Genomic DNA, 26616 nt, shown 5'->3' with positions numbered 1-26616 from the left:
AAACTAGTTAATATTATTTATAGATGTATTAGATATTACAAGTGATATGATAATGAAAGCAAGTGCATTAATTAGTAGCCGTTCTCAAACTAAAAATCGACATTCTATACCTGATGTTTCTACTAAACATAGGTAAAATATCATGATATTTATGACATGTTATAGATTAATTGTAAACCAGTAACACACTGTAACCCATATTTAGTATTCATGAAAAATATCAATTCCTTAATTTTTTTTTTTTTTTATGTAGTGTAATTAAATTATCTGCTAACAATGAAGATGAACCAGTTTTTGAAATCAATGTCATTGTTGACCCTGTGTCTAGGGGTGCTCAAAAGGTTGGCTCGATTCTTTCTGTATTATCACGAGTACTCAATGCTAATATAAATGTATATTTAAATTGTGTTGATAAGAATAGTGATATGCCTGTTAAAAGGTAAGAAATATAATATAATATTCTTGAATACAATTTTGATTGTATATTTTATTTTAGTTTTTATCGATTTGTGCTTGAGCCTGAAGTCATTTTTGATAAATCTGGCCATTTATCCCCTGATCCAATTGCAAAGTTTTCTAATATGCCCACTAGTCCGTTATTAACACAAATACTTCATGTACCTGATAATTGGTTAGTTGAATCTATTGAATCTCCATATGATCTTGACAACATTCGACTCGAAGATGTTGAAATGGGTGTTTATAGGTATGTATAAATAAACATAACTACTTAAATGATAAACTAACATTTCAATATTTTCATCATTTTAATTTATTTAGCCGATATGAGCTGGAATATTTGTTACTTGAGGGTCATTGTTATGATTCAGTCAACATGAATCCACCTCGTGGTCTTCAAATGACATTAGGAACAAAATCAAATCCAGTAGTGGTGGATACAATAGTTATGGCCAACTTAGGTTATTTCCAAATGAAAGCTAATCCTGGGGCTTGGATGTTAAGGCTTCGTCAAGGCCCTTCAGCTGATATTTATGACATTATCTCTCACGAAGGATCAGACCGTTCACCAAACAGTATGGATATCAAAGTACTGATAAGTTCATTTCGTTCCCACATAATTAAAGTCAAAGTTGCCAAAAAACCTGGCAAACAGAGTTTAAATGTCTTGGGTGATGATGATAATGAAAACAAAGGGCTTTGGAATTCAATTACCAGGTGAATAAAATTAACATTTAAGTTCCTTGCATACTTTAACTAATGTGATGGTGGATACATGTAGCTAATAATTTGTGTTACCTGTGTTGGTCATCACTAATCACAACGGCTCATAATTTTTTTTCTCTTATAAAATATTTATTTTCACATATATTTAGTTTATACTCGATATATTTTTTTTTAAATTGTTTAAGTTAAATATATATGATGTATTTGTAAAACTATTAAGAGAAAAGAAAGAAGACAAACTATATGATATAATGATATAAATTGTGGTCATATTGACTAATTATATAATTTTCATTTATTATCTGAAAACTTACATTTCCATTTAAACTATAGTCTGTCTAGCGATAGAACATGCCAATTTGCACATTTCTATTCTGAATCCCACCAAATTGGAACCATGTCTTGGTGACTAGGTGTCGCATTTGGATAAGCAGAAGCACCAATTTTTGTTGAGTCGTGGTGTATTATTTTGCTGGATAGGCTATACAAGAATAATTTTTTTCCCTAAATATTAGTTTAATATCTTATTAACTCTTAATATATTATACATTCTTTCATAGTTCTTTCAGCTCGGGTTCACCTGATAAATCAACTGATGAAACAATTAACATATTTTCTGTCGCTTCAGGGCATTTATACGAAAGATTTTTAAGAATAATGATGTTAAGTGTGTTAAAAAATACTAAATCTCCAGTAAAATTCTGGTTTCTTAAAAATTATCTTTCTCCAACTGTTAAGGTATTTATATTAAATGTATTATTCTATGTAATGAGTTAATAATCATACATGTTTCAATAAATATTATTCATGTATGAATTTTTATTTCAGAACTTTCTTCCTATTATGGCTCAAGAGTATAAATTTGAATATGAATTAGTTGAATATAAATGGCCTCGTTGGCTCCACCAACAAACAGAAAAACAAAGAACTATATGGGGATATAAAATATTGTTTTTGGATGTTCTTTTTCCATTGGATGTAAAAAAAATTATATTTGTTGATGCTGATCAAGTAGTACGAGCTGATATGAAAGAATTAGTTGACTTAGATTTGGGTGGTGCGCCATATGCATATACTCCATTTTGTGAAAGTCGTAAAGAAATGGATGGCTTCAGGTGAATTTTGTCTAAAAATATTATTAAATTTTATTTTAAAATGTACTGTAATTTTAAGATTTTGGAAACAAGGCTATTGGAAAACTCATCTACAAGGTCGTCGTTATCATATCAGCGCATTGTATGTAGTAGATTTAAAACGTTTTAGAAAAGTAGCAGCTGGCGATAGACTAAGAGGTCAATACCAAGCTCTTAGCCAAGATCCAAACAGTTTATCAAATTTAGATCAAGTAGGATAAGATGATAATAATAAAAACAATAGAATATTAATTGTTATATTTTTAAAGGATTTACCAAATAACATGATTCACCAAGTTTCTATTAAAAGTTTGCCACAAGAATGGCTATGGTGTGAAACGTGGTGTGATGATGCATCTAAAAAATCAGCCAAAACTATTGATCTTGTTAGTATTAATATTTTAGTAAACCTTACTTTTATAAATATAAAGATAAAGACAATTTTTTTAATACATTGATTTTTACTAAAATGATAGTGTAATAATCCATTAACTAAAGAAGCCAAATTGACAGCAGCAATGAGAATTGTTAGTGAATGGAAAGATTACGATAATGAAATTAAAAAATTACAAATCAAGCAAAGTAAACACGAAGATGAAGTTTTCAATGTTGAAACTCAATCAAAAGGTAACTGATACTTGTAGCTATATAAGAATAGTACATACGTGGTTCTTCTATTTGTCTAATATAAGAGTAATATTAGGTGGTAACCAGTATTTATTTGGTTCAGTCTGATCAGTTCCCTTAATAAACCAATCTTTAGTACCAGCTTTTATTTCCAAGAGTTGATCATGGCTGAAAATTGCCTTGTCATATTAATCTTGCCACTTTTAAAAAAGTAGTGTCCCTAGCATTTTAATATAACTTATATAACCCCCTGATGGTTCACCCTATGAAGAAGGGGTACGCTAGTGCATCAAAAAAATTAGTTGAGGTATTCAGTCATCCCCCCCCCAAATCAAGCACTGTGCAAGCTATAGACGGTTATTTAAATAATAAAGTGATGCTCTTGACTCTTGAGTGCGCAGCATTAGCAATTACCATTGTCACAGCGATATGCTGCCAGTTTGCTGCCCGAGTTAACTCTTATGAGACAGATGACAATAATTGTAAATGTTTTTATTTATATTTTGTTATCATTGTATTTGATTAATTATTTCTTATTTCAGAAACAGAAGGACACACTGAATTATAATGGATTTATATTTGAAAACTGTTATATACAATTCAAATGATCTCCAATCTCCAGTTTTATAATAATATGTCTATTTATTTTATATCTATTCATTTTTGAAACCAATAGTTTATTATACCATCATTTTTACGTCATTGGTTAATTTAATTTTTGATTATATTATATGTTGAAGAATGATAAATAAAAATATAAAGATATTAAATTTATTTTAATTGTGGAAAAATTTTTCCATACTTATTTATTTTGTTTATTTATCATATAGTTATAAAAAAAACTATAACATTCTTTTACAGCACAAAACATCAAATGTATATGTATATATATAAAAATCATTACAATTAATTACAAATTTGCCTCTTTACTAGGCTAGTACAGTTTTGACAATTCACATAACAGCACCAATGATATTTGCATTGACAGCGTTCTGTCTGTTCAATTAATTGAGTAGTGTATCCTCGGCCACAGCACATAGTAAGACAATTTTCAGTACCAACTGTTGTGGAATTACACTTTCTAAAGGTTGAAAAAACTATTTTAATACAATTCTAAATATATCTATAAGAAAATACTATAAAATTTCACACCTGCCGACTGTTCCATAACTGCCTACTCTCTGGTCGTAATTACAGTAATCTGAAGATTCTGTAATATATACTAATGAACTGTCCGTGTGTTTTGGAAGTCCGAAACGAATGACTTGAGTCATTTCCACTTTCAATGGCGTTTTATTGTACAGTTTCAACAACTTGATGCCCACACCAATGAATTTGTTCGGTAGACCCCTCCAACACGTTTTCACGTTACACGACCCTGACATGCCATGACACTTGCAATGGGTTTTCACACTTGACACGACCACCTTAAAAGAAAAAAAAAAGAAATAACAGAAGTTGTAGCAACACGATCTCCTTGCTGGACGGACCGCCGTGCCGCTTTTTTTGCAGATTCTCGTCTGACGTATATGTACCTAGTGCAGTAATACGTATTATATTGTTCCTACGGCGCACGGTTCATTGTGCACATTTAAAATTTATCTCTAGAATACGATACAGTTTCGCCGTTTTTTTTTTTGCCAATCTTATTTCACCAAAATATTATTATAGTTAACAAAAATAGTTGGTCCGTGGGAATAATGAGTAAAAAAAAAAGTGGAATGCCGTGCCATTATTCCACTCAAAACAATACATAATATAATTAATATCGACGTCTAAAGAAGAGACACACTAGTGGTTTCATCATAATTCACAGGTAATAAATTGTTGTAAACAACTTTATTTTTATTTTTTATTTTGAACGAACAAATCTAATAAATGTTCATTATAAAATGTACAATGAGATGAATTTTTTAAACTGATTGGAATTATATTGGTACACATACATAGGTACTTATCACATATAGGTTAGGTACCTACTTAATAATTGAACTATAGGACAATTAATCTTTTAACGGTATATGACTAAAATGCATGTATAATGTAGATACATATGGTAGGCACTTGGATTCAATAACACTCATCAGTAAACTATCAATTTGTCTAACGTAGGTGTACCTACTACCTATGGTTTTTATAAAATTTAACGTGTATACCTATAATATGTATATTAGTGGATTTCCAGTTGGCAATCCAAAAACTCGGGCAGTGGCGACTAACCCCGTGTTTGTGGAGATGAGGTGCATACTATAAATAGGTAAGTGGCTGTTGAATAGTGCCAACTGTAGTAGGTTGTCGGTAGGTCGCGTGAAAACACTTTCAAGGTTTTCTGCAGCAGAAAAAAAATTAGCTGAATAAGATCGCGATTGATACATAAACATATATATTATTATACGATTTAATATAGGTTTACTGACTACTAGTAATGCAATCTGGCGAGAACCGACATGCGGGTGGCAACATAAGAGCATTAGACAGTGTTTGCCCGATATAATGTATACCACGAGGTTCAATACTCCGACGCCACTGCAAGGGTGTAATTGTGTAAGTACCTACCTACTTATATATGCCTAGATCTAGGGGCGCCGATGTCGACTAGGTACCAACCCCTTAATCAGGCCCGGCTCAAGGCATAGTCGCCATAGGCCCATCACGCCTAGGGCGACATTTAAAAATGTTGTAATACATATTTGATAAGTATTTACATGCAAGGGGCGGTAAAATTCAAGTTTGCCTAAGTGTGTTTAAACACTTGAGCCTGGCCTAGACTGGCTACACTTAATGGGGTAAATGTACCAGAACATTTTTATCGAGTGGGTATCCCGTGGAGCCGTAAAGGTGGGACATTTGCATTTTGTTCAATATCTTATATCAGAAAAAAATGTTTAGAGTGTAATAATATGTATACCCATGTATACGGAAGAATATATTATGTTTATGTATTATTATTGATTATATGATTTTGTAATCGTCATTTACCTATCTCATTGAAAAACTTTCCGATACCTATTGTGTATAATAATATATGTTATCATGTATTTTATACATTGTAGTATTGCACAGGTACCTCTTATAAATAAAGGCATAAATAAGTTATGTTTAACGTACAATCTATATTATCATTTATCATGGGCAATAAATGGTGCCATATACTCTTGTGCAGGTGGGTTTGGTGCGCCTATGCCTATTATACATTTTTTTTTACCCTCAACGGCCTACTACATGGGTCGCGGTACATATATATACTACTACTAAAGGTAGGCATACGTATTGTTCGGGACAATATAAGTATCCGTACTAAGTACTAAGTACCTATTTCGTGTCTTACTTTTCGGCCTATTTTGTAATTGTGTTCGTCGACGATAGACATGGCTCTCTGTTCGCGCCGTACCGCGTTTTCGTTGGCGTTGGCCGACAATAAGTCGTCGACATCGTCGTCGTTGTCGTTGTCGTCGTCGTCACCGTCGCTGCCGCCACCTTTGTATTCACCCGACGCCAACGCCGCCAAAGGGTTTTCTTTCTTCACGAACTGTCTGGCGAACTTGGCGCCCCACCGGATATTGTCGTCGCACCCGCTCCACTTGAACGTGCCATCCGTGTCTTCCGGGTGAGTACCGCACCCGCAACTCGGCAACATTCCGGACGCGCAGTCCCTGGTCATGGTGTACGTCAGCGCGGCTGAACTGAGTGCGTACGCGAATGACTGTTCCTTCGTGCCTGCAGCAGTGCAATATATAATTATACACGACGACACCGAATCCAATTTATTACGAATAGATATTACTGTATTAGGCATTAGGTAATATTATTATTATCTCGTGTTGATCATCCGTGAAACGTTTATTTGCCGTAACTCGTATAAGTAAATATACAAAAAAAAATATTAAAGCGCAGGACGTAAATACTCAGGACTCAGCTACCTACCTATTTATGGGCTAAATTCGTTTACCCCAACATTATAAGGGTTTAATCGTTTTCTCGATTAAAATCTATAGATTTTGCACCCCTCTATAGAGAGCCTTCCAACAGATCCGGCATTGAATCTAAACGATAAAGAATGAATAAAATAAAGCCTCTTTAACTCATTATTAAGTATAACATTTGGCCGTCAGAATAAAACATTGTATAATACTAATAGGTATGTATTTTAAATTATTTACAAAAATATTTTAGAATACTAAACAATTTCATATATAGGTAAGTACCTATGAATCGTATTCATACAATCATGATATAATAAGTGATAGGTAATATATTTTTACTATTTTCTGAGCCAGTGCGTATCTACAGCCATAAAATTCTAATATTATTATAATGAATCTCGTGTGTAAAAGTGTATATATCTATTTGAATATTTAATGAGGAAGGGTGATGAAATAATTTTCCAATAACTATAGCAAAGCCAAGCAAGCCTACAACATTCCCTGTTGCATGTCGTCTGTTTTATAGTATTATATTATAATCATTGTATAATTTCGTGTAAATAGAACAATATTCAAAGCGTTTAGTAGGGATGTTGTTAAGGGTTAACCCCACCCCTAAAAATGGCTAATGTACCATTTCAGATAATATTTGTATATATACATAGCCTGTATAGGTATATAAACGATAGAGAGAGAAAGAGAGAGAGTCGAGTTCAAACTTCAAACGGGTATATAATATACAAGTATACAACCTATTAATCCCGCGCGGTATGCACCAATAGGATATGACAACTGTCGTTGACTTGTATACAACTTGTCATGTTTGTCTGTGAAAAAGATGTATGTGTTTAAATCACAAATAAAATGTGATGTTCGAACGCGCCTATACATACGCCGCACGCATATAATTAAAATATTCTTATATATATATATATATATATATAGATATATTCGGACAAGGAGCGAATGCCTATAGGTAATATATATATAGGTACATACAGGATGTAAAAAAAAACCAACAAATGTAATTAATAACTAAAATACGTAGGTGCGATAACTATTGGGCGTCTAATATGACTATATTTGTCAAATATTTTTATTACGACCATAAAAATTAAATTAAATTTAAAAAAAAAAATGATAATTTTAGAACAAAAGTCGTGTTACATATTATAAACGGTTAGTTAATTACATTTGCAAGTTGTTTCTGACTTCTGTTACACCCCGTACACGTTATATGGTGTTTCGAGCTATTATGATAATGTGTCGGGGAATACGTCGGGAGCAGCGTTTAAAAAAAAAAAAAAACAGTAAAAAAAAAAACCGTTGAAAAAATAACAAATAAACTAGTTTTTCAACCTTTGACCAGCTCCGGCGTGAGTCCCGGCGCGGACCGCACCGACGAACAGTTCCACCGTCTGTTTTGCAAGACCGACTGACAGGCGACCACGGCCAACGCGGCGGCCCGGGAAACGTGCTGCATGACTGGACGCCAAGACTTGCAAATGCGCGCTTGACGCGAGTCCAGTCCGTAGGTTTTGCGCAACGTCCGACAAACGCCCACGTCGTTCCAGTCCACTTTGCCGGCCGCTTTCTGCATGCCCCTGCAGCGAACGCACGTCATTATAATAAAATATTATACACAAGGCACAATTATATTCCAATTATATTATATATATTATGTACCATCACTGTGCACAATACACATAGGTATTATAATATAACATATATAAATCAGGTATACGCGTTTGGGGTACAATATTATTATATATATATTGTCTTATACCGGGCGCATGGTTGAAACTCGCGAGGTATAAAAAATATAAATGCGTAGGTGTTTATATACCATATACGTATATACTATGTATAATATAAATTATAAATGTTTTTTTAATTTACGTCAAGCGATTTGCATAATTTTAGACAGACTCCGACCAGTAATGGTATACGCATATAATCGAATTAGAACTCCTCATCGGCACGTGGCAAATAGGTTAGAAACCCGAACCGGAACAGATAATCACAGGCCGAGGGAAGACATTTATTTCCCTCGTTTCTCCCCCGTAAACGAACCTCGCGGGAAACTGGTAATAGGTTATACTTACGATGTCGACTGCAGCTATAGGGCAGTTTACCAATTGCGCCTAAAATTACTTTTATATATACCAATTGCGCTCCATACATTTTACAATACCTAAGAAATATTTAGCAATCAATTGATCAATAAATATCCTACAATATAAAGAGCACAATTGGTATACTGACCCTAAACGAAAATTTTGTGTTAGGCGCAATTGGTCCATGTCCAGTTATAGCTTTTATTACGTTCGGCGTACTCGATTTTGACGAGTAAGACAAACAAAATTTTTAGACATACCGGTAATAGATAGGTCACCTACTTACTACCAATCTTATAGGTATACAGGGTGATTCTTTTATCATTGTACACTCATTATTTCAAAAAGTATTCATGTTTTTGAAAACATTTTTTTACATAGTTTCAAGTAAGTTGTTAAAAAACAACGATTTTATTAAAAAGATATATTTTTAAATATTTTTATCCTCATATATTTTTAAGTTTTTTACTTTTTTGAATTACAACATAGTTTTAATTTCATATTCCAAAGCAGAATAATTTTCTGAGTATTTTGATACATAAAAATCGAATTTATAGAACGAGTAGTTTATGAGTTATAAATATTTAAAGTTTAGTTGCGCGGAGTAGAGTGTTACTGGGTTACCCTGGAAAATGTTTGTCCACTACTCCGCTTGTCTAAATTAAGTATAATTTTTTAATAAAAACGTTTTTTTTTTAACAACTTGAAACTTTGTAAAAAAAATTTTTCAAAATCATGAATACTTTTTGAAATAATGAGTGTACAATGATAAAAAAAATCACCTGGTGGCTGGTATATTATGATCATAAAATGGGTACATGCAGTGCCTAAACTCGTTAATGGTATGATACAACAATTTGTACACTTTTCTCCCACACCCGAAAAACCAATAAAACTGGGTCCTAATATAATTCATAGATTCTTAGATAAAAATCAAGCATAACTAATAGCAAGTCTGCTATTGCTATTGTATAACTTTTTAATATGTTTAAATTGAGCACGAATTCTTTTAAATTATAATACACACTTGTACACACCAATTATTGAATGACGGCGCTGGTGTTAGCGAACGGCTTCGTAGCTAGTTCCCGGATGGGTGACCACCTGGGAATTTTAGTAACACACACGACATGTCCTGACCTAATCATAATCGTCGAGATAAATTTAGTATCTATAGTTCTATCTCTCCTAATATGAAAAAATATACATATTTATTATTAAACTTGTTATAACTTGGTACGAGTGGTTTCTATTTTTAAAAATCATTTAACATTATGAAAAGAGTAATAAGGAGTTTCAACAATAAGTAATATACAATGTTTTGAACAGTTAATATTAATAATATCTCTTCTGCTCGATCTGCATAATTATTGTTTAATGCTTATAGTGCTGTATGAATTAAATCGAACACGTTAACATATTATTATTCTATGCTTGATATAATAAAATAATATATATTTAAATTTTAAATTAAAAAATATTCAGTATTTTTATTTATCATTTTTGTTCTCATAATTTTAAAAAAGGGGTAGAAGAAGTTTGCGTGGGCCTTTAATTCCGTTATGGTTTAAACCAGAGATATCTATATAGCCTACAGTCCACAAAGGTTTTATAATTGTCCCTCAAGTTAATTAATGTTAAAAAATAATATATTAGTTTTCATTGTTATTAATTTATTAATTTCTTACTAAAAAATTAATAAAATGTTTGGCCTGCGATTCCAAAGTGTAGCTCAGATTTGACTTCCTATTATAAAAGGTTAGAGACTCTGGGCTTAAACAATAAATTTCCTTAACTAGTGTCAGTGATTTTGAATTTTTTTTCTTTATAAATCACAACAGTTTAGCGAACAAATCAAAGTATAACCTAGGCTAGGCTAGGTTGGATTAATTGATATGAATGGCTGTTTTTGATTTAAAAATATTGTTCATTGACTTATTGTATATATATATATTTTATACATTATGCAGCAGGCGAAGAATTAGGTACCGAAGGAAAAGTGATAAAAAAACGTCGAAAATGTTATTTAGATGGTATATGTTTTATAAAAGAAGTAGTTTTGTTATTTACTCATTAGATTTTCTGTATACAAGCGTACAAATTCAAAATAAAACTAAACTGTCACCGTCGGTTTTATTGAAAAAAAATATTCGTTTATTATTAATAAATATAATTTCTTTAAAATGTAATATAATAAAATCACAAAATAGACAACAAACTTAGAGATGATCAAATAGCAAGATGGTAACACTCGTGACTTTTTAAATTTTTATACGAATAGTATATTATTATAGGTACGCCTATTTCTTGCGTTCCATTAGATTTGCCGTGCCACTGAGTTTGAAACGAGTTAATTCCGTGCCACGCGCCATGCGCTAACTACCTACTTATCGAAAATCTTTTGGCATACTAATCATACTATGTATAGTTTATACATTATTATACATAATATGGAATATGTTTATTTGTATATAGTATTAGGTATAGTACTATAGCATGCAAGATGCAAATCTTTACAATAATTATGTTCCTGTAATTCCATTTTGATTTTCGAAATCCTTAAATAATATTAATTATATAAAAAATGTAATAAAAAAACCTAACCCAAACCAAACCCAATTGTTTTATTTGTAACTGAAAGCCGTAACCCACAAAAATCATTTTTGTTATAAGTACTAGTCGGTTTTTAGAAGAAAATTTATCTTGTATATTTCGACTCGCGGTCTTATCGAGCAGTTCAATTATTGAAGTTATATGAAATTCATAACTCTTTACTGTTATAACAGAGTGAAAGAAAGCTGCATTCTTCTGTGCATGTTTTTTGGAAAATTATTTAAATATAGTAAAAATGTTTAAACAGAATGTTTTTTTCTTAAGAAAATGTTATGTTCCGATTTATTTTTCAGAGTTTTTCGATACATAAAAATTTGTAATAAATAAAAATGAGTAGATAGTTAATTAGTTGTAAATATTTAAACTTTAGTTGAGCGGAATAATGAAAAAATATATTATATTAGGTGCTTATGTAATGTCAATTAATGATAAGCTAATAAGTTTCAGGATCAAAATTCAGGAGCTACTGGACCGATTTCAATAACAGTTATATATCAACTCTTCGAGACTCCAATCGGAGATCGGGAGATCGTTTGTAGATTTTTTTTTAAACCCTGCAGTCCCTATATATTGTCAATTTTGCTACTATACACTTTATCATTTTTTTTTCGTATATTTAGACAAATATTTTTTAAGGGTTGTAACTAGTAAACATAAACTTTTTTTCGTCTATTTGTCATTTGCTACTGCAAATAGGGACTGTTTGAACATCTTTATAAATTTCTATATCCTATATAGTTCATCTTATATTAGCTTCAAGCTGATTCTTCATTTAGGTAAAATTATTAATATTTTTTATTAATTTATTAATGTGTTCATATTTAATCCGTGGTTAACACATGTAATTCAGTGACCGATAGAGTAGCTAAATATATTGTATTTTTTTACATTTCAATTTTTCAATGATGATTACTTTAAAACAATTTTATATTTACCTCCTTGGTCTCCCCTCCTTGGTACGCCACTTTTATAATATGTACATTGTAAGTACATTATACTTAGGAAATGCTTGGATAGTTTCGAGAAATATATAGAAACGGATTAAAATTACGAACATACCTGTCAAATCGTTAAAATTTCACGATCGAAATCAGTTTATCGCTTTATTTTCTAGTTCGGTTTATACGTTTTAAAAGAGTTAAATGTTTAAACTATATATTTTTATATATAAGTTTATTTTATTGTTGAATATTTACATTTCGTTCGCGTGTTTAGATGATTATCTATTAAAAAAAAAACGTAGCGCTATAGTTGTTGGTTATGTACCAACTATCCAACTATATACCAAAAGGTACATAAACCGCGTATGTTGATCGATTTTAAATATGTATATTAAATATAAATTTTAATAAATATATATGATAAAATTTACTACAGCTCAGTGTAAAATAATTTCGAAATTTATAATAGTTTTCCTGAGTCATATGTCGTACCTACCTAATGATTATATATGTTCAGCTGAACTTGTTTAAAATATCGTCACCGTAATGCACTTACGTATTCATTAATCATTAATAATGGTAGCCGGTAGGTAGGTATTATATTATCAGTATTCAGTGCAACAGTACATCACACTAGAGTATACTATAGACCGATACGATGTTTTTCCTATACACGTCGTGTGTACCTACAATGTCCTACATACTATACCTACATATTTTATTTTCATATACTCAGCTTTTAAATATAAATATACAAGTGTATAAAATATCAGGGAAATTGACCAGGATTTCACAATATAACACACACATACATATTATATAACACGACTCTGCATGCCTCAGAATTGTGGACAGTAGAGTAAGATACGCGGTGGTGTTGAGGTCATATTGCAGAGTGTAGACATAATAATATAATATCCACATATTATATCTATTTCTCACTCATCATGTGAGGAGTATTAAAGGTATACGTACGGATGATTAGTTAAACGCGAATAGAAGTTTGAACTTTCTTTAATCTATATTATAAACTAATACATACATGATACATATATGTCATGCGTATCAATAAATGTGTAAAATCCCTAATAATATGTCTATATATAACTAAAGACTGTATATAATATGTATGTAAAATATTAGCTACTCGAGATCTATATGTAACGACCGCCTAACCGGTTCAAGTCCGCAGCACGATTGAATAATATTTATGTATATTAGAACGTAAGTGTAATAACCTAGATCTGTTTATTGTTGACTGTTGTATATGAATGAGAGGTACGTATGAATAATATAAAAAAACCCGAAAACCGGCATACGCATATTTATTAGCCATCAACGTATATTTTCACCCCGATTGTCCAATTAGGTAATTTATGTTAGGGCGGTACACCATATATTATACACATTATTGTATAGTTAAACTCTACAATGCCAAAAAAATAACCTTTTTCTTATTACAACTCCAATTAAATTGTATTTGTTTCTTTTTTTGTACGACCACCGCCGCTCTGTTGCATTTCAGTGGCGCAACTATATATTATATACAGCTATCTTATTAGCTATCTTATTATAATACTTATCAGTATCGTTTGTCATCGATCTCTCCGAACGATTTTCAGTGAACAATTATCCCTATGTGAGTACACTCTGCTTAATATGTATTCTATAATATATACATTAATCCAGTCATACGACGAGACATAAAAAAAAAACCGATCATAACATATACATTTTACCATTTTTACCTCCCGCGGTGTTTCAAATAATATATAATATAGATATATTAAAGTTGCGCTATTGCAGATTACTGATAATCTAGATAGGTAGGTAATAAACATATAAATGTCTCTGGGCAAATAAACACGTATATGTAGAGAATAATTTTTTTTAACAGTATAAACACTCGTCATCTCGGAAAGAATTGAAACGTTTTTGTTAATATTTTTTTTACATACTTGACTTGAAAGAGTCATTTAAAAAATACATATAAAAAAAATATTATAGTTTTTACTATTTTGTATTGTTAATTTTCTTTTTCTTTCGTTATTTACTTTTTAAGATGACAGCGTACATTCTTTAACCCATGTATGATGCACCCAAGTAGAATATTTTTCCAAGAACTTGTATGCATAAAAATCAAATTTTGAATGAATAGGTTGTTAATTTAAAATTTCAATACGAACTATGTTATGGAGTGGTAAACATAAATTTTTGGTGGTACCTACATATTACTCAACTTCAAATGTAGTCATTAAAAAATAGTAAAAATAAAAAAAATTCAAAAATGTTGTTTTTTATGACTTCAAATTATGTAAAAAGTATTTTCAAAAATATTTTCATAGGTTTGATAATATATTACTATTTTTTATTTTCGTATGAAATTTCAAATTTATCGAATGCATTATAATTATGATATATTATATTAATATAGTTAACAGATAAAATAAAATAAATAAATATAGCTAGAACAAAATATAGAATATAATTAATACATTAAGATAACTAAACTTTAAACACAGACGAAATAAATCATCCTTGTATAACGTTTTAAGTAGTTATATGGAGGTGGTGTAGGTTCTTTTTTTTTTTTTTAAATATCGATTTATTAAGTATTAACTATAAATATATGCATTAATCTATTAATAATCAAATAATTGAATAATAAACATTATTAATACCTGTTAAGCCATTAAGGTATTATAAACCTTATAATTTACATGTATTACGATATTTTGTTAATAGTTATTGGTCAGTGAAAATGTTATTTACAAGTAGAGCATTAATGCAGAGGCTACTGTTTTTTTAAAGTTATCGTTGGGTTTAAAGTGTGTATTATGTTGTTATTATTATTCGTGTTTGGAAATAATTTAAATTGATAAAACATTAAGACTGCATTATTTAAAAAAAAAATAGATGACCGTGAGTGTGTGATTAAAATAAAGCTTTTAGCTATACACTGAAAGAAACAGAACAGCATAAAATATCGAAATCGTATATGTTACATACGCGTTACATACATGACATATAAGGTAGTAATGTATTATTATTTTAAAGTATTAACTAAATTGGTTCGAGTGGGTTGCAGACTACACAATATAATGTAATACACCTAGCAGTAATATGATATACACTATGCTACATAATATATGATATTATAATCCCATATACTTATTATAAATTGTATAATATAGTTAAGTTGACGAGTGTTATCGGAACATTGAATTAATCAGAGTATGAAAAACAGTCAGGAGCGAGTTTTTTTTTGTCGTAAATATAGGTACTTTCAATACTCGTTAATATATAATATTATGTATTATAGCAATAGCAGTGGTAGCCAACATGAAAATATTTGCACGGTTAGATACAATGTTATTATGAGCCAAAATTCTTGTATACATTTTATATAATTTGTCAATTTTGTATAAATGTATATGGTGTATCAAAAAAATTAGAATTCATGATAATTATAGGTAAATTTTGATTTTATAAATAAGACGTAAGCCGCAAGTTGACCACCCCTGTATTATAGTATATGTAGGTGATAACTAAGAATAATACAATAATATATTAGTATGTCGGTAAAAAAGTACGATTTTTACCGGGACGATATCGGGAGAATTTTTAATGATTTTTATCGTGAATTTATTACTTGTGTATACAATTTTAATTTATATTGTAACTATGTCGTAATCTTCGCCTTGTGTCGTTTTAAATATATTTATTTTGTTAAGAATAAGACTTGACAGTTTTTTCATGCTGATATAAATTACAGGTTAATATTAATTACATTCATTTTTTTTTTTTTAAACAATAATTAATTAAGCAAGTTAATTTCTTTATAGTAAAAAGTAAGTATAGCGTGTATAGATGATATTACATTTTCTTCTCGCATTTCAAATAGCTCTTCACCTGTGATTTGTGAATAAATGTTTATTTTTCACTGGAACACCACGAGTTGTATATTTTTTTCACTTTCTTTATTACATTAGTGCCCATGGGTGAAATACGTGTGGCTTATAATTCGGCGTCGATGTATTAATACTCGTACTTCGCTTTTGTTGTATGATCGTGGATATAACCTAATTTTGTAGTATTTTTGATTTCTCTTAATTTTTAGATGTTGATACATATTTACTTTTCCATTTAATTTGATGTATGTAAATGAGTTTATGTCTTTATTTTATATTATAACATAGCTATAGATTTTATCAACGTTGAATGTTCTTTGACTTGACTTTTGCAAGCCGATCCACTCTTAATTTTCTGTAATGCCACTGTTTATTGAATAAATGTATTTTGAATCAGCGAAATTATCCAAAATTTTCTCTAAATACAATAGCTATATGGATTTACGTAGTTCTGGAGAAAATACATCTTGGAGACCAATTCGTTTTTGGAAGCCGTACATTTTGTTTATACAATAGCACATAAATAATATAGCTTGTTTCGAATATTATAGCTTACTATTTGTCTAGTAAAATTTTTGGTTCATTTTATTGTTCTGCCAAAAAATCTTTGGATACAAATGATTTTAAGAATTTTAAAATCAGGTACTGATGTAAATTATTTATTATTTATTATTCATTTATTTTATCAACATTTTTAAGTTAAAATGTAAAATATGTCAATAATACTAAAACTTAAACAAGGATTAAGCTTTGGTACATGTATGAAGTATTACATTTTTACATGATCTTATTATTTGTAATGTAGTGTCTTTCATTATAAAGTAAAATTGACTAAGTACCCCAAACTTATGATAAATACGCCTAAAGTAATTATTGATTTAAAAATAGGTTTGCCTCCATTCCGAAAATTGTTTAAGGGGCGTCCTTGCTCTCTCTCGAAATATTTGAGAACAAAAACATAACATCAATTCTTAGAAAATAAAGATAAAATATTTGCCAGATAAATAATACTAAAACATTCAATCTTTAAACCTAAAGAAACAAAAAGTAATAGGTACACAAATCAGTTAAAATTATTAATCCTAGAATGATATGTTTGTACCTTTTAATCATCACCTATCTATCATTAAATAGATATATGATGTCAACATTTATGTCACACATGGTTTTAAGTTAACTTTGAGTAAACTAACGTGATGTAATTAATTTTTAATTTTTATCATTTGATTAAATTAATTAATTATATAAATTTCAATTTTTGTTTCATTCACCCTGTATATCATTATTTTGTTTCAATATTTTCTTCCTTATAAATATGTAAACCACATAGATAAAATGTATTATTTTTATCTTCTCCCTTTTTGAAATAAAGCTCTAGATTTTCCCAAAACTATAAGTTCTTATTAACTATCAATTATTAAATAATAATAACAATAATTTTACCAAAGTATCGTCTTTTTACATAGTTTATTAAAGCTACATTAATTGTAAGTAAAATGCTGATGTCTATTAACTATTACACATAGAGCTACGATTAAACAAGAAGATTTATCAAACATACTACCCCATAATTTCCTTTAATTGTGTAATTTTTAAGTAGACTAAAAAATTCCAAATATCAGCGTTTAAATTAATGCAATATTTTTAAGTATAAAATAGTAATAATCGTGCTTGGTGAATTATCCTGTACCTATATTATTTATCAGTAAATGTCTTTATGTTATGTGCTTAATTTAAACATACGTTATTTACTTAAAGACTTAAACATCGATACAATTTAAAAACAAACTACTGCTAGTATTAAAAAAATAAAGATACAGTACATATAGGAGAGTGCTATTAAACTTAAAGTTTTCCACTTCGCTGTCCATATTATATTAGTTAAAACAGCATTTAGATACAACCAATATTATTGTTCCATAATATATAGTAAGTATTTGTAAGTTGTAAACAAAATATTTCATTAATTTTTATTTTTTATTGACAAGTAAAATATCAAAAATCACTCAATTAAGTATTATAAATTATAATATATTCAATTTTATATTTTCACACATATTTATCGATGAAGGACTTAAAAACCGGTCATGGCTATGGCAATATAAAAGGGTAAAATAATATACATTGCTATATATTGTTTTACATTTTATTTTATTCATCCAAATATTTCGATCCGATAAAAACGTCAATTATATTCATATGCATACGAATGGTACTGATCTAAAATCAATAAAGGTTGAAATGTCCTAACGGTTCATAAAAACTGATTATTGGGTAAAAACGATCTAAATAATTGTCATTAAATTTATACAATCTAGGTACTAGCACCTTAAATAAAGAGAAAGGACATTTAGTCATTGTCGATAAACCTTGGGGTAAAACAATAATTAGAATTTTAACAGGACCTATATTATATAGGTACGTAAGTACGTAACCAACTTTTTACGATCTTTCCAAAATTAAATAGGAAATTCGTAGTCAGTTTCCTGTACGACTCTTTTTTCTTATTATTTAAAATACATTCAACACCCTTATACACACGAGGGAATTCAATAAAAAAAAATAAATAAATAAATAAATTCATTAAAATCATTGATTATTTTTATACGGTTCATCGTAAATTAGCAAAAGAGAGTTTGGGGATTTTAGCCACCCTTGTTATAAATATAATTTAATTAATTTTATTCTCTTTATAAGATTAATTTATTGTTTTTACAACGGAAAATAAGATAAAGCCGTTGTAGATATTTTCTGTTATTTATGTTAAAGATTTATAATGCACCTTTAAAAAGTTTGCATAATATAGGCACAAATAACTCATATTTTTGTAGAAATTGATTGCCCCACAAAACATTGAAAAAAAAGTACTTGGTGTCTATGACCCCAAATTTCTACAAACCAATGAAAAATACTCGAAATCTAAACAAAAATGAATTTGTTTTATTCAATTCCACATTTCGTATGAAAATAACAACAATTGAAATCACTAGTATTATCATTTATTGTACTCCTTGACTTAGATGAGTATATTTTATATGCAGCTTTATGCTTAAAATAATTATATACCACATGGTTCTTATCAAAAATACAGTTATAAAAAAAAAAATATTCGTATATTTAAAAAATTATTATTAGTTCTATTTCCTAAATGGCATACGAAGTTAAAAATAAAATAACTACTTAATGACGGCTTGACATCCCCTATTTGTAGTATGGCCAGTAAAACTTGTAATAAATATAAATATTCTTATAATATGCTAATATTTATTTTCGAATTTATGTATGTTGGTTGAAAATATTTTCTTTAGGACTATTTAATCGATACCATAAACACAAAATTAAACATACATAACTTGAGAATCAGTAGAATCTTACAAACCACATTGTCGAGTGGTTTTGTAGAGTAAACGTGTAAATTTAACAGTACTGGAATTGTGTACACATTCCAACGATTTATTCAAGAAAATATACGTAAAAAGTAACACCTATATTTCCAGTGCGTGATTAATCGTCTAGATACGCACGCTACAGGTGTACAGTAATTTACATTCACGTTTTCGCTTGTAGCAAAAACATTATTTCTGAACATTTAAAAAATTATGATTTTCTCGTTACATCGACGCCTTTTTAAAAATTAAATTACTACCTATATTAATGTAAATATAAAGTAAAAATGGTAACTTTCTTGTATGTTTAATTTAACTTAACGATAAGGATGTGCAAATATCATGGCAACCTAATAGCCAAAATATCAAGGCATCGATATTTACGAAGTATCGAATTAAAATATTCTTAAATTATTTATAGATTATACCTAATATTTCTTTGAATAATATGTCTTAAATTTGAATTCATTAATAAATAATAATTATTATATTTTATTTGTTAAATTTATAAATTTAAGAATCTTAATGAAGTAGAATTCTGCTGAGGCCATATAAAACTACTAGTTTAAAAGTCTTATTGCATAAAGTTAAAATATGAATGAATCGTAGGCAATTCAAATAAAAATTGGATAGTTATAAAAAAGGTACTATATAGTATAATATACTTCAATTATAATATTAAAAATTTTATGTGCATAATAAATATAGTAGATATAGAGATACCAATACTTTTAAAATTCCAACTATAATAAAATATGAAAAAAAAAACAAATTATTATAATTTAAACCGTGGTTGTTTTGTCTAATATAACTGTAAGATTATATCTGCATTTAATATTTTAAGTGTTTATTCCACCTTGATAAGATTTTCATTTTAGTTAATGTATTTAAAACAAGGAAAAATGTGCTGTATATAAACGAATATTGCATTAGAACTTAGAAGGTATAATAGTAAATAAGTATGTACATATTATATTACTTATAACCCATTAAGTGGTATTTTAGTATTTCTTACCTACTAGAAATCGAATCATATAGTGTTTGTACTTATTCCGTCAGTATTTATTTTAATGATTAAAAACAGACGTAAAATTGCCTCAAATAAAAACAATAATATATGTACAACATAACATATAATACCTATGTTATTTCGGTAAAGGTATAAATAATATAAAATCAACTAGATGCAAATACGCAATGATTATTTCATTGAATATTTATTTAGTTTCAATGTTATGTATTTATATGTATAATAGTATTGATTTTAGTTATGAACATAAAACTAAGTTATGAAATGTTTGTGAATAATTTTATGATAAACTTTAAATATAATTATTGAAAAAAAATATTAAAATATTAGCTCTATAGGCGAAATAAAGATCTGAGTGTAGATATAGACATATTATTTACAATATTTAAATTATTAGTAAATAGATAAATAATTATTTAAATTGTCTGTCCATGTATAGTTACACAAAACAATTTAAATGTAAATCCTGTTGATATATTTAATTATAAGTATTAAAGTCAAGTTTTCATAATTAGGTAAATTTATAACAAGGTAGCTATACCAAATAATGATATGGGGGTAAAATAGAGAAAAATTGTAAAATTCAATAAATTAAGTACTAAACTATCACATTTAAAAACTTTAATAACTAATAAAAGACATTTTCAGGCAATTAAAAAATCAGTTCGGTTTTATTTCAAACTTAATAAATGACGAATGACATTTAATGCTAATCAATACATTTATTATAGTTTAATAATTAATTTATCTGTTTAAAATAATAAATTAACTACGTATTTCATAAAAAATAGTACCTATATTCTTTATTCTTTTGGCGTTTGTATTTTAAATAGGTAGGTATAACCATTATAATATAAATATATAATTTAGGTATAATATATAAACCATAAACGCATTTTTCCAGAATGATATATCACCTCAAAAATACATCGATTCTAATTTCGAAGTAAATTAAAATGTATACTTTATACTTAGAGTATGTAGAGTTTAAATTATAGACATTATAAAAATAGGCATTTATTATCTATAACTTCACCTATATTTCTCCGCAATATAATTAAATTAACAAATTCACGTAAATAAAATAGCAGCATAAAATTAAATTAAATTTCTTATTTTAGTAATTAAACTAGTTAGTATTATTATATGATTCGTATTTTAATGTTCATATTTAAAATGTTTTATTATATGTTTAAATTTGGCATGTATCAGAATAAATATCAAAGAGAGTGAGTCATAAATTAAAAAACTAAATATTTTTATTATTAATCTCAAATTGATATTGCAAAAAAAAAACAAACCTAATACATAATAAATTATAAATATATCAACAATAAAAAATAATTTCAATTAATCTTTCATGATAACGTCAAAAATATTTTTTATTGGAGGAAAGGGTTAAACCCCAGCCGCCTTCCTGTATAAGTGCCTCGTTCAAATATAGATGTAACTATGTATAACTATGTAAGTACATCTAATTTATTAGTAAGAATTTCGTATTCATTGTATTCGGCAGCGTATCACTATCACATATGATGATCTACGATTTTTTTTAACTGAACAATTGACTAGAGATGACAGGAAGATATAATGGTATCATTATTTATTTCATTGTTCCTTGTTTCACTTATCCGACTAACACGATGTTAATATCGAATCAGCATTATAATCCTTTTCAATTCGCCTTTTTTTTCTATTCATAAAACGAAAATGTCTACTCATGTTTCGGACTGCAGTAATAATTCAAATCTTACAAAGAATATGAATATGTTAGGTAGTTAGTTATTGTTTTAAACCATTTGAACACTTATACTTTGGTATCTGGAAATAAATTATTTGGGTTTGAAAATTCATTCATGGTCGCCTTAAAGTTTGCTAACATTTTTTTTCTACACAGTATTAAAAGCAATACTTATATAGTTTTGTTTAAATAATTTTATTCGCATCAATTACTTACAAATTAATAACTATCTAAATAATAACAACCATATCAATTTTTCTATATAGGTTGATTTATACCTATATATAATAATATATTGTGATTATCATTAAAAGGTCGGATAATTTATAACCTCAACTAAACTTTGTATATATGGTCAGCAGTAGATAGTGTAGTTGTACAATATTTACTAATTAGTAATTACTAATATTACTTTAATACACATATTATCATGCGTCATATTTATGTATTTATATTTTATTTTTTTCGTTTAGGGTGTGCCCAGACATACTTGACACACCTGTAGCTCCGCCTATGAATTTGTATCAACAAATATTAATTTTTTTTCTAATAATTTCATTTTTCATTGGACTTAATAGTTGTCAAAATATTAAAAATAAAATAAAAAATAAACATTTAAATATGTTATTGAAATAAATGTATACATAAATAATTAAATGAACAAAATTATTATTTAAATTTTAAAAATAAAATAAATAGCATAATAATAAAGTCAATTACAAAAATATGGGATAAAAAAATAAAATAAAATTCATATCAGCTATTCAGATATAGAATGTTATTAATAAATTATATAAATCTTTATCACTTGTTAACAGGAAATGATCACACGTGTTAAGAGGACATCGTGCTTGCCTTTGTAATCTCCGTCGTACTAACGCGTTTAATATAATATAAGTAACATACATATTTTGCGTTCAAAAGAATAAATTTAACTCTGTTAATTCGGTATTTAAAATTTTAAAATACTCATAACTTAAAGGTTTAAAATTAAAATAGAAAATAACCAGCGAGGGGCTCTGGATAATATTCGTAGGTACTTTCAAATAATAATAGGTCAAATCACTTTAATATTAAAAATAATTGAATAGAATGATTTCTACTGGACGTAAAAGTGTCCATATTATACGTTAGTAAGACTGAGACAACATATAAGTATATGAGTACAACGTCGTCTTAAATAGATAGGTAATGAATTTATGTATTTGAATACGCAACATATTAAATCAAGATGATTATCCCACGTGTCTGTAAATGGATAATCGTGGGTGAAATTGATAAAGTTGTTTAAATAATTTATCTTTTTAATCATTGTGTTAAAAAAATATATCATAACATATCTTAAGTAGATATTTTGTTATTAAAATACTATGAATTTATATTATGCCAATAATAACTCAATTAGGTATTTTTTAATACGTTTATTGATATTTTAATTAAATTACAATTAGGTATATTTCCGTTTTTTATACATACAGGTTATAGCTATATGATTTATAGAGACACATAAAAACTCGTTGATCCTGCTAATTTTGTATAATATTACAAAAATATCAATATTAATTTAATATAGCTGCTAAATAATAAATACATTGAATGCTATTAGAGATTTTGTTGCATTTTTTGTATCTATTATATGTGCATTGTACATCAACAATCAAAATGAAATACTTATAGTTAAATCTAATAAGTTAAAAATAATTTAAATCATCCAAAATTCTAACAATGAATTTTAAAAAGTTACGGATAATAATTTATTTTAAAGTATAATAATAGACATAATATAACTCTTTAGGGAATAATAAATAGATACCTATACAACTCTTGTAGCCGGCCGTAAAAGTTTTGTTGATGTTAAACAAAAAATAAGTTCATCAACCATTTCCTACTTATTGAAATGTACTCATTAAGTAACTATATCATAAAATACATACCTACTAGCTTGATAAATCAATTTAAAAATTGTATATTATTTATTGACATATAAATAAACTTAAATTAATAATAACATCGCGCTGTATTGAAACAAAAAGTGAATATAATAATATAACAAATTTTAACTTTAACACTGACAAATATTAATAGCAGTAGTTGTATTTATTATACCTACGCATGGGCTGTTAACAGACAAATTAATCTACTCGTAGTTCATCCATTAACAATGTGATTTTGAAGAAAAAATATTCAAAACTATATTTTTTCCTTTTTAAAGTATACGTAGGTCGATCGTTTCGTTTACATTTTATTCTTATTATACATACCTATCTGCAGTAGGTAGTTATTGTTTATTGTATTTAGTGATAGCATTATTACTCCTCTTTAATAAGTCTTTCATAGTTCCGTTTCCGAATAAAGATTTGTCAATTATTTTTGAATTTAAATGTATGTACCTTTCACAAAACTTACCTACCTATAAAGGATGTTTAAAATCGTGTAACCATAAATATATTAAAAAGTAAAACTATTTTTGATTTAGATAATAATTCAAAAATATTATAAGTTCTTTTTTTAGAGACAATTCTATACTTAAATTTGTTTCATTGAAAAAACTGGCGTCTATAAAGTAATTTATTCACGCCCATTCAATAAGGCCAATCCAATCACAACCGGCTTTCATTATAATATTACGTTTGTTTATTTGGCGAGGTTAAAGATGCATTTCAGTTGTTTATAGATATGTTCAGATTAAGGTATAGATATTACATGTTTAATACTTATGAGATGTGATTAATTCTTTTTTAAATGCAGACAGGTGTAAACTGCGTAGTTTGAAAATGTATTTATGTAGTTGAACAGCTTATGATATGATTAATGAGATCGAAATATAGAAATGATTGACACGAGTAGGAATATTTTCTAAAATAAAATATGAACGGGATAAATGGAAAAGCTAAATTTGAATATAAATTAATTGTAATAATATTAAGTATAATGTATATACTATATTGCAAAATATAATATTATATAATATATACGACATTTATATATATTATGTATATATCAACATAATATGATCAATACAAAACGCCAAAATATTCGTGCAAAATTATGATTTTTTTGTATGCTTTATTTTATATACATTATTAAAAATATTTAATATATTATATGCATGTATAAAATAAACAAATTTTTTATTAAAACTATATTGGTTCCTACAAAATATATAAGATACTAAACATTCGAATCTTGGTTAATAATTAAAAACTTCAATTTATCTGAGACACTAAACGTATAAGTATTTAATAATTTATCTAATATATAATTAAACTATATATTTGTAGACACTATAGTTTTTAAATGTATTATAAGAATTTTATTAAAATTTAAGATAAATTTTGTGTACAAAAATATTTTAAATTAAGTTAATTTCTTTTATTGAATAATGTAGTCTATTGACTAATAACTACCTACTAATTAAAATAAGACTAAATTAACATTATAAAAATATTTCCTATAAATTTCCGCTGTTATATTTTAATAAGTATACCAAGAAGAACTGTTTCATAAAAATGAATTAGAATAATAATTTTAAGTCTTTAAGATATGCGGTACTTATTAATAAAGCTTAGTATAGTTAGGTACACTACTACCAAAAAATATTTAAATAAATTAAAAATGTATTTACATTAAAATTAAAATCTATATAATTTACATATAATATATAACAAAATTTATTAGTAAGATAAATTATTTATCATTTAATAAAATAAGTAAAGAATAAAATTGTTAACGATTTTAAAAATAACATTGATATTTAATACTTACAGCCATTGAATACTGTTCATCTGTATGATTAACATTAGAAACACGATGAATATGGATATCCGTTTCCACATTACGAGTTCAGTTTTTTTCAAGCACAGTCTTTTTAAGAACAATATAGTTTTTGGAGGCCATAAACTAAAATTCTGAAAATCATATCTCTTCAAACACCTCGTAACTTAATACTTTTTTCTATTAAAAATAATTTAGTTGATGTATTGTTATAAAGTTAAAGTACATAGTTTTC

The 26616-nt window shown here is 27.7% G+C and overlaps 2 protein-coding genes across 2 annotated transcripts in view; one reads left to right on the top strand and one right to left on the bottom strand.

Annotated features, from left to right (window-relative positions):
- LOC132918360 (UDP-glucose:glycoprotein glucosyltransferase) overlaps positions 1-3725 on the top strand; it is an 8821-nt gene extending 5096 nt beyond the window's left edge. Inside the window, exons 13-22 of the mRNA XM_060979553.1 lie at positions 24-132; positions 254-439; positions 497-706; positions 781-1176; positions 1746-1923; positions 2014-2300; positions 2359-2530; positions 2588-2704; positions 2795-2945; positions 3488-3725. Of these exons, the coding sequence (XP_060835536.1) occupies positions 24-132; positions 254-439; positions 497-706; positions 781-1176; positions 1746-1923; positions 2014-2300; positions 2359-2530; positions 2588-2704; positions 2795-2945; positions 3488-3513 (1832 nt within the window). The 3' untranslated portion in view covers positions 3514-3725. The remainder of the gene's footprint in view (positions 1-23; positions 133-253; positions 440-496; positions 707-780; positions 1177-1745; positions 1924-2013; positions 2301-2358; positions 2531-2587; positions 2705-2794; positions 2946-3487) is intronic.
- Positions 3716-26616, bottom strand: LOC132918362 (protein Wnt-11b-like). The gene is made up of 5 exons (XM_060979556.1): positions 26373-26616; positions 8228-8472; positions 6274-6662; positions 4098-4372; positions 3716-4026 (listed from the first exon to the last, which is right to left on the bottom strand). The coding sequence occupies exons 1-5, from the start codon at positions 26441-26443 to the stop codon at positions 3852-3854; spliced, it is 1155 nt and encodes a 384-aa protein (XP_060835539.1). The 5' UTR covers positions 26444-26616; the 3' UTR covers positions 3716-3851.

Source organism: Rhopalosiphum padi, chromosome 1, assembly GCF_020882245.1.
Source record: "Rhopalosiphum padi isolate XX-2018 chromosome 1, ASM2088224v1, whole genome shotgun sequence".
NCBI lineage: Eukaryota > Metazoa > Arthropoda > Insecta > Hemiptera > Aphididae > Rhopalosiphum > Rhopalosiphum padi.
The sequence above is the reverse complement of the archived record's forward strand: the minus strand, read 5'-3'. Positions and strand labels throughout refer to the sequence as shown.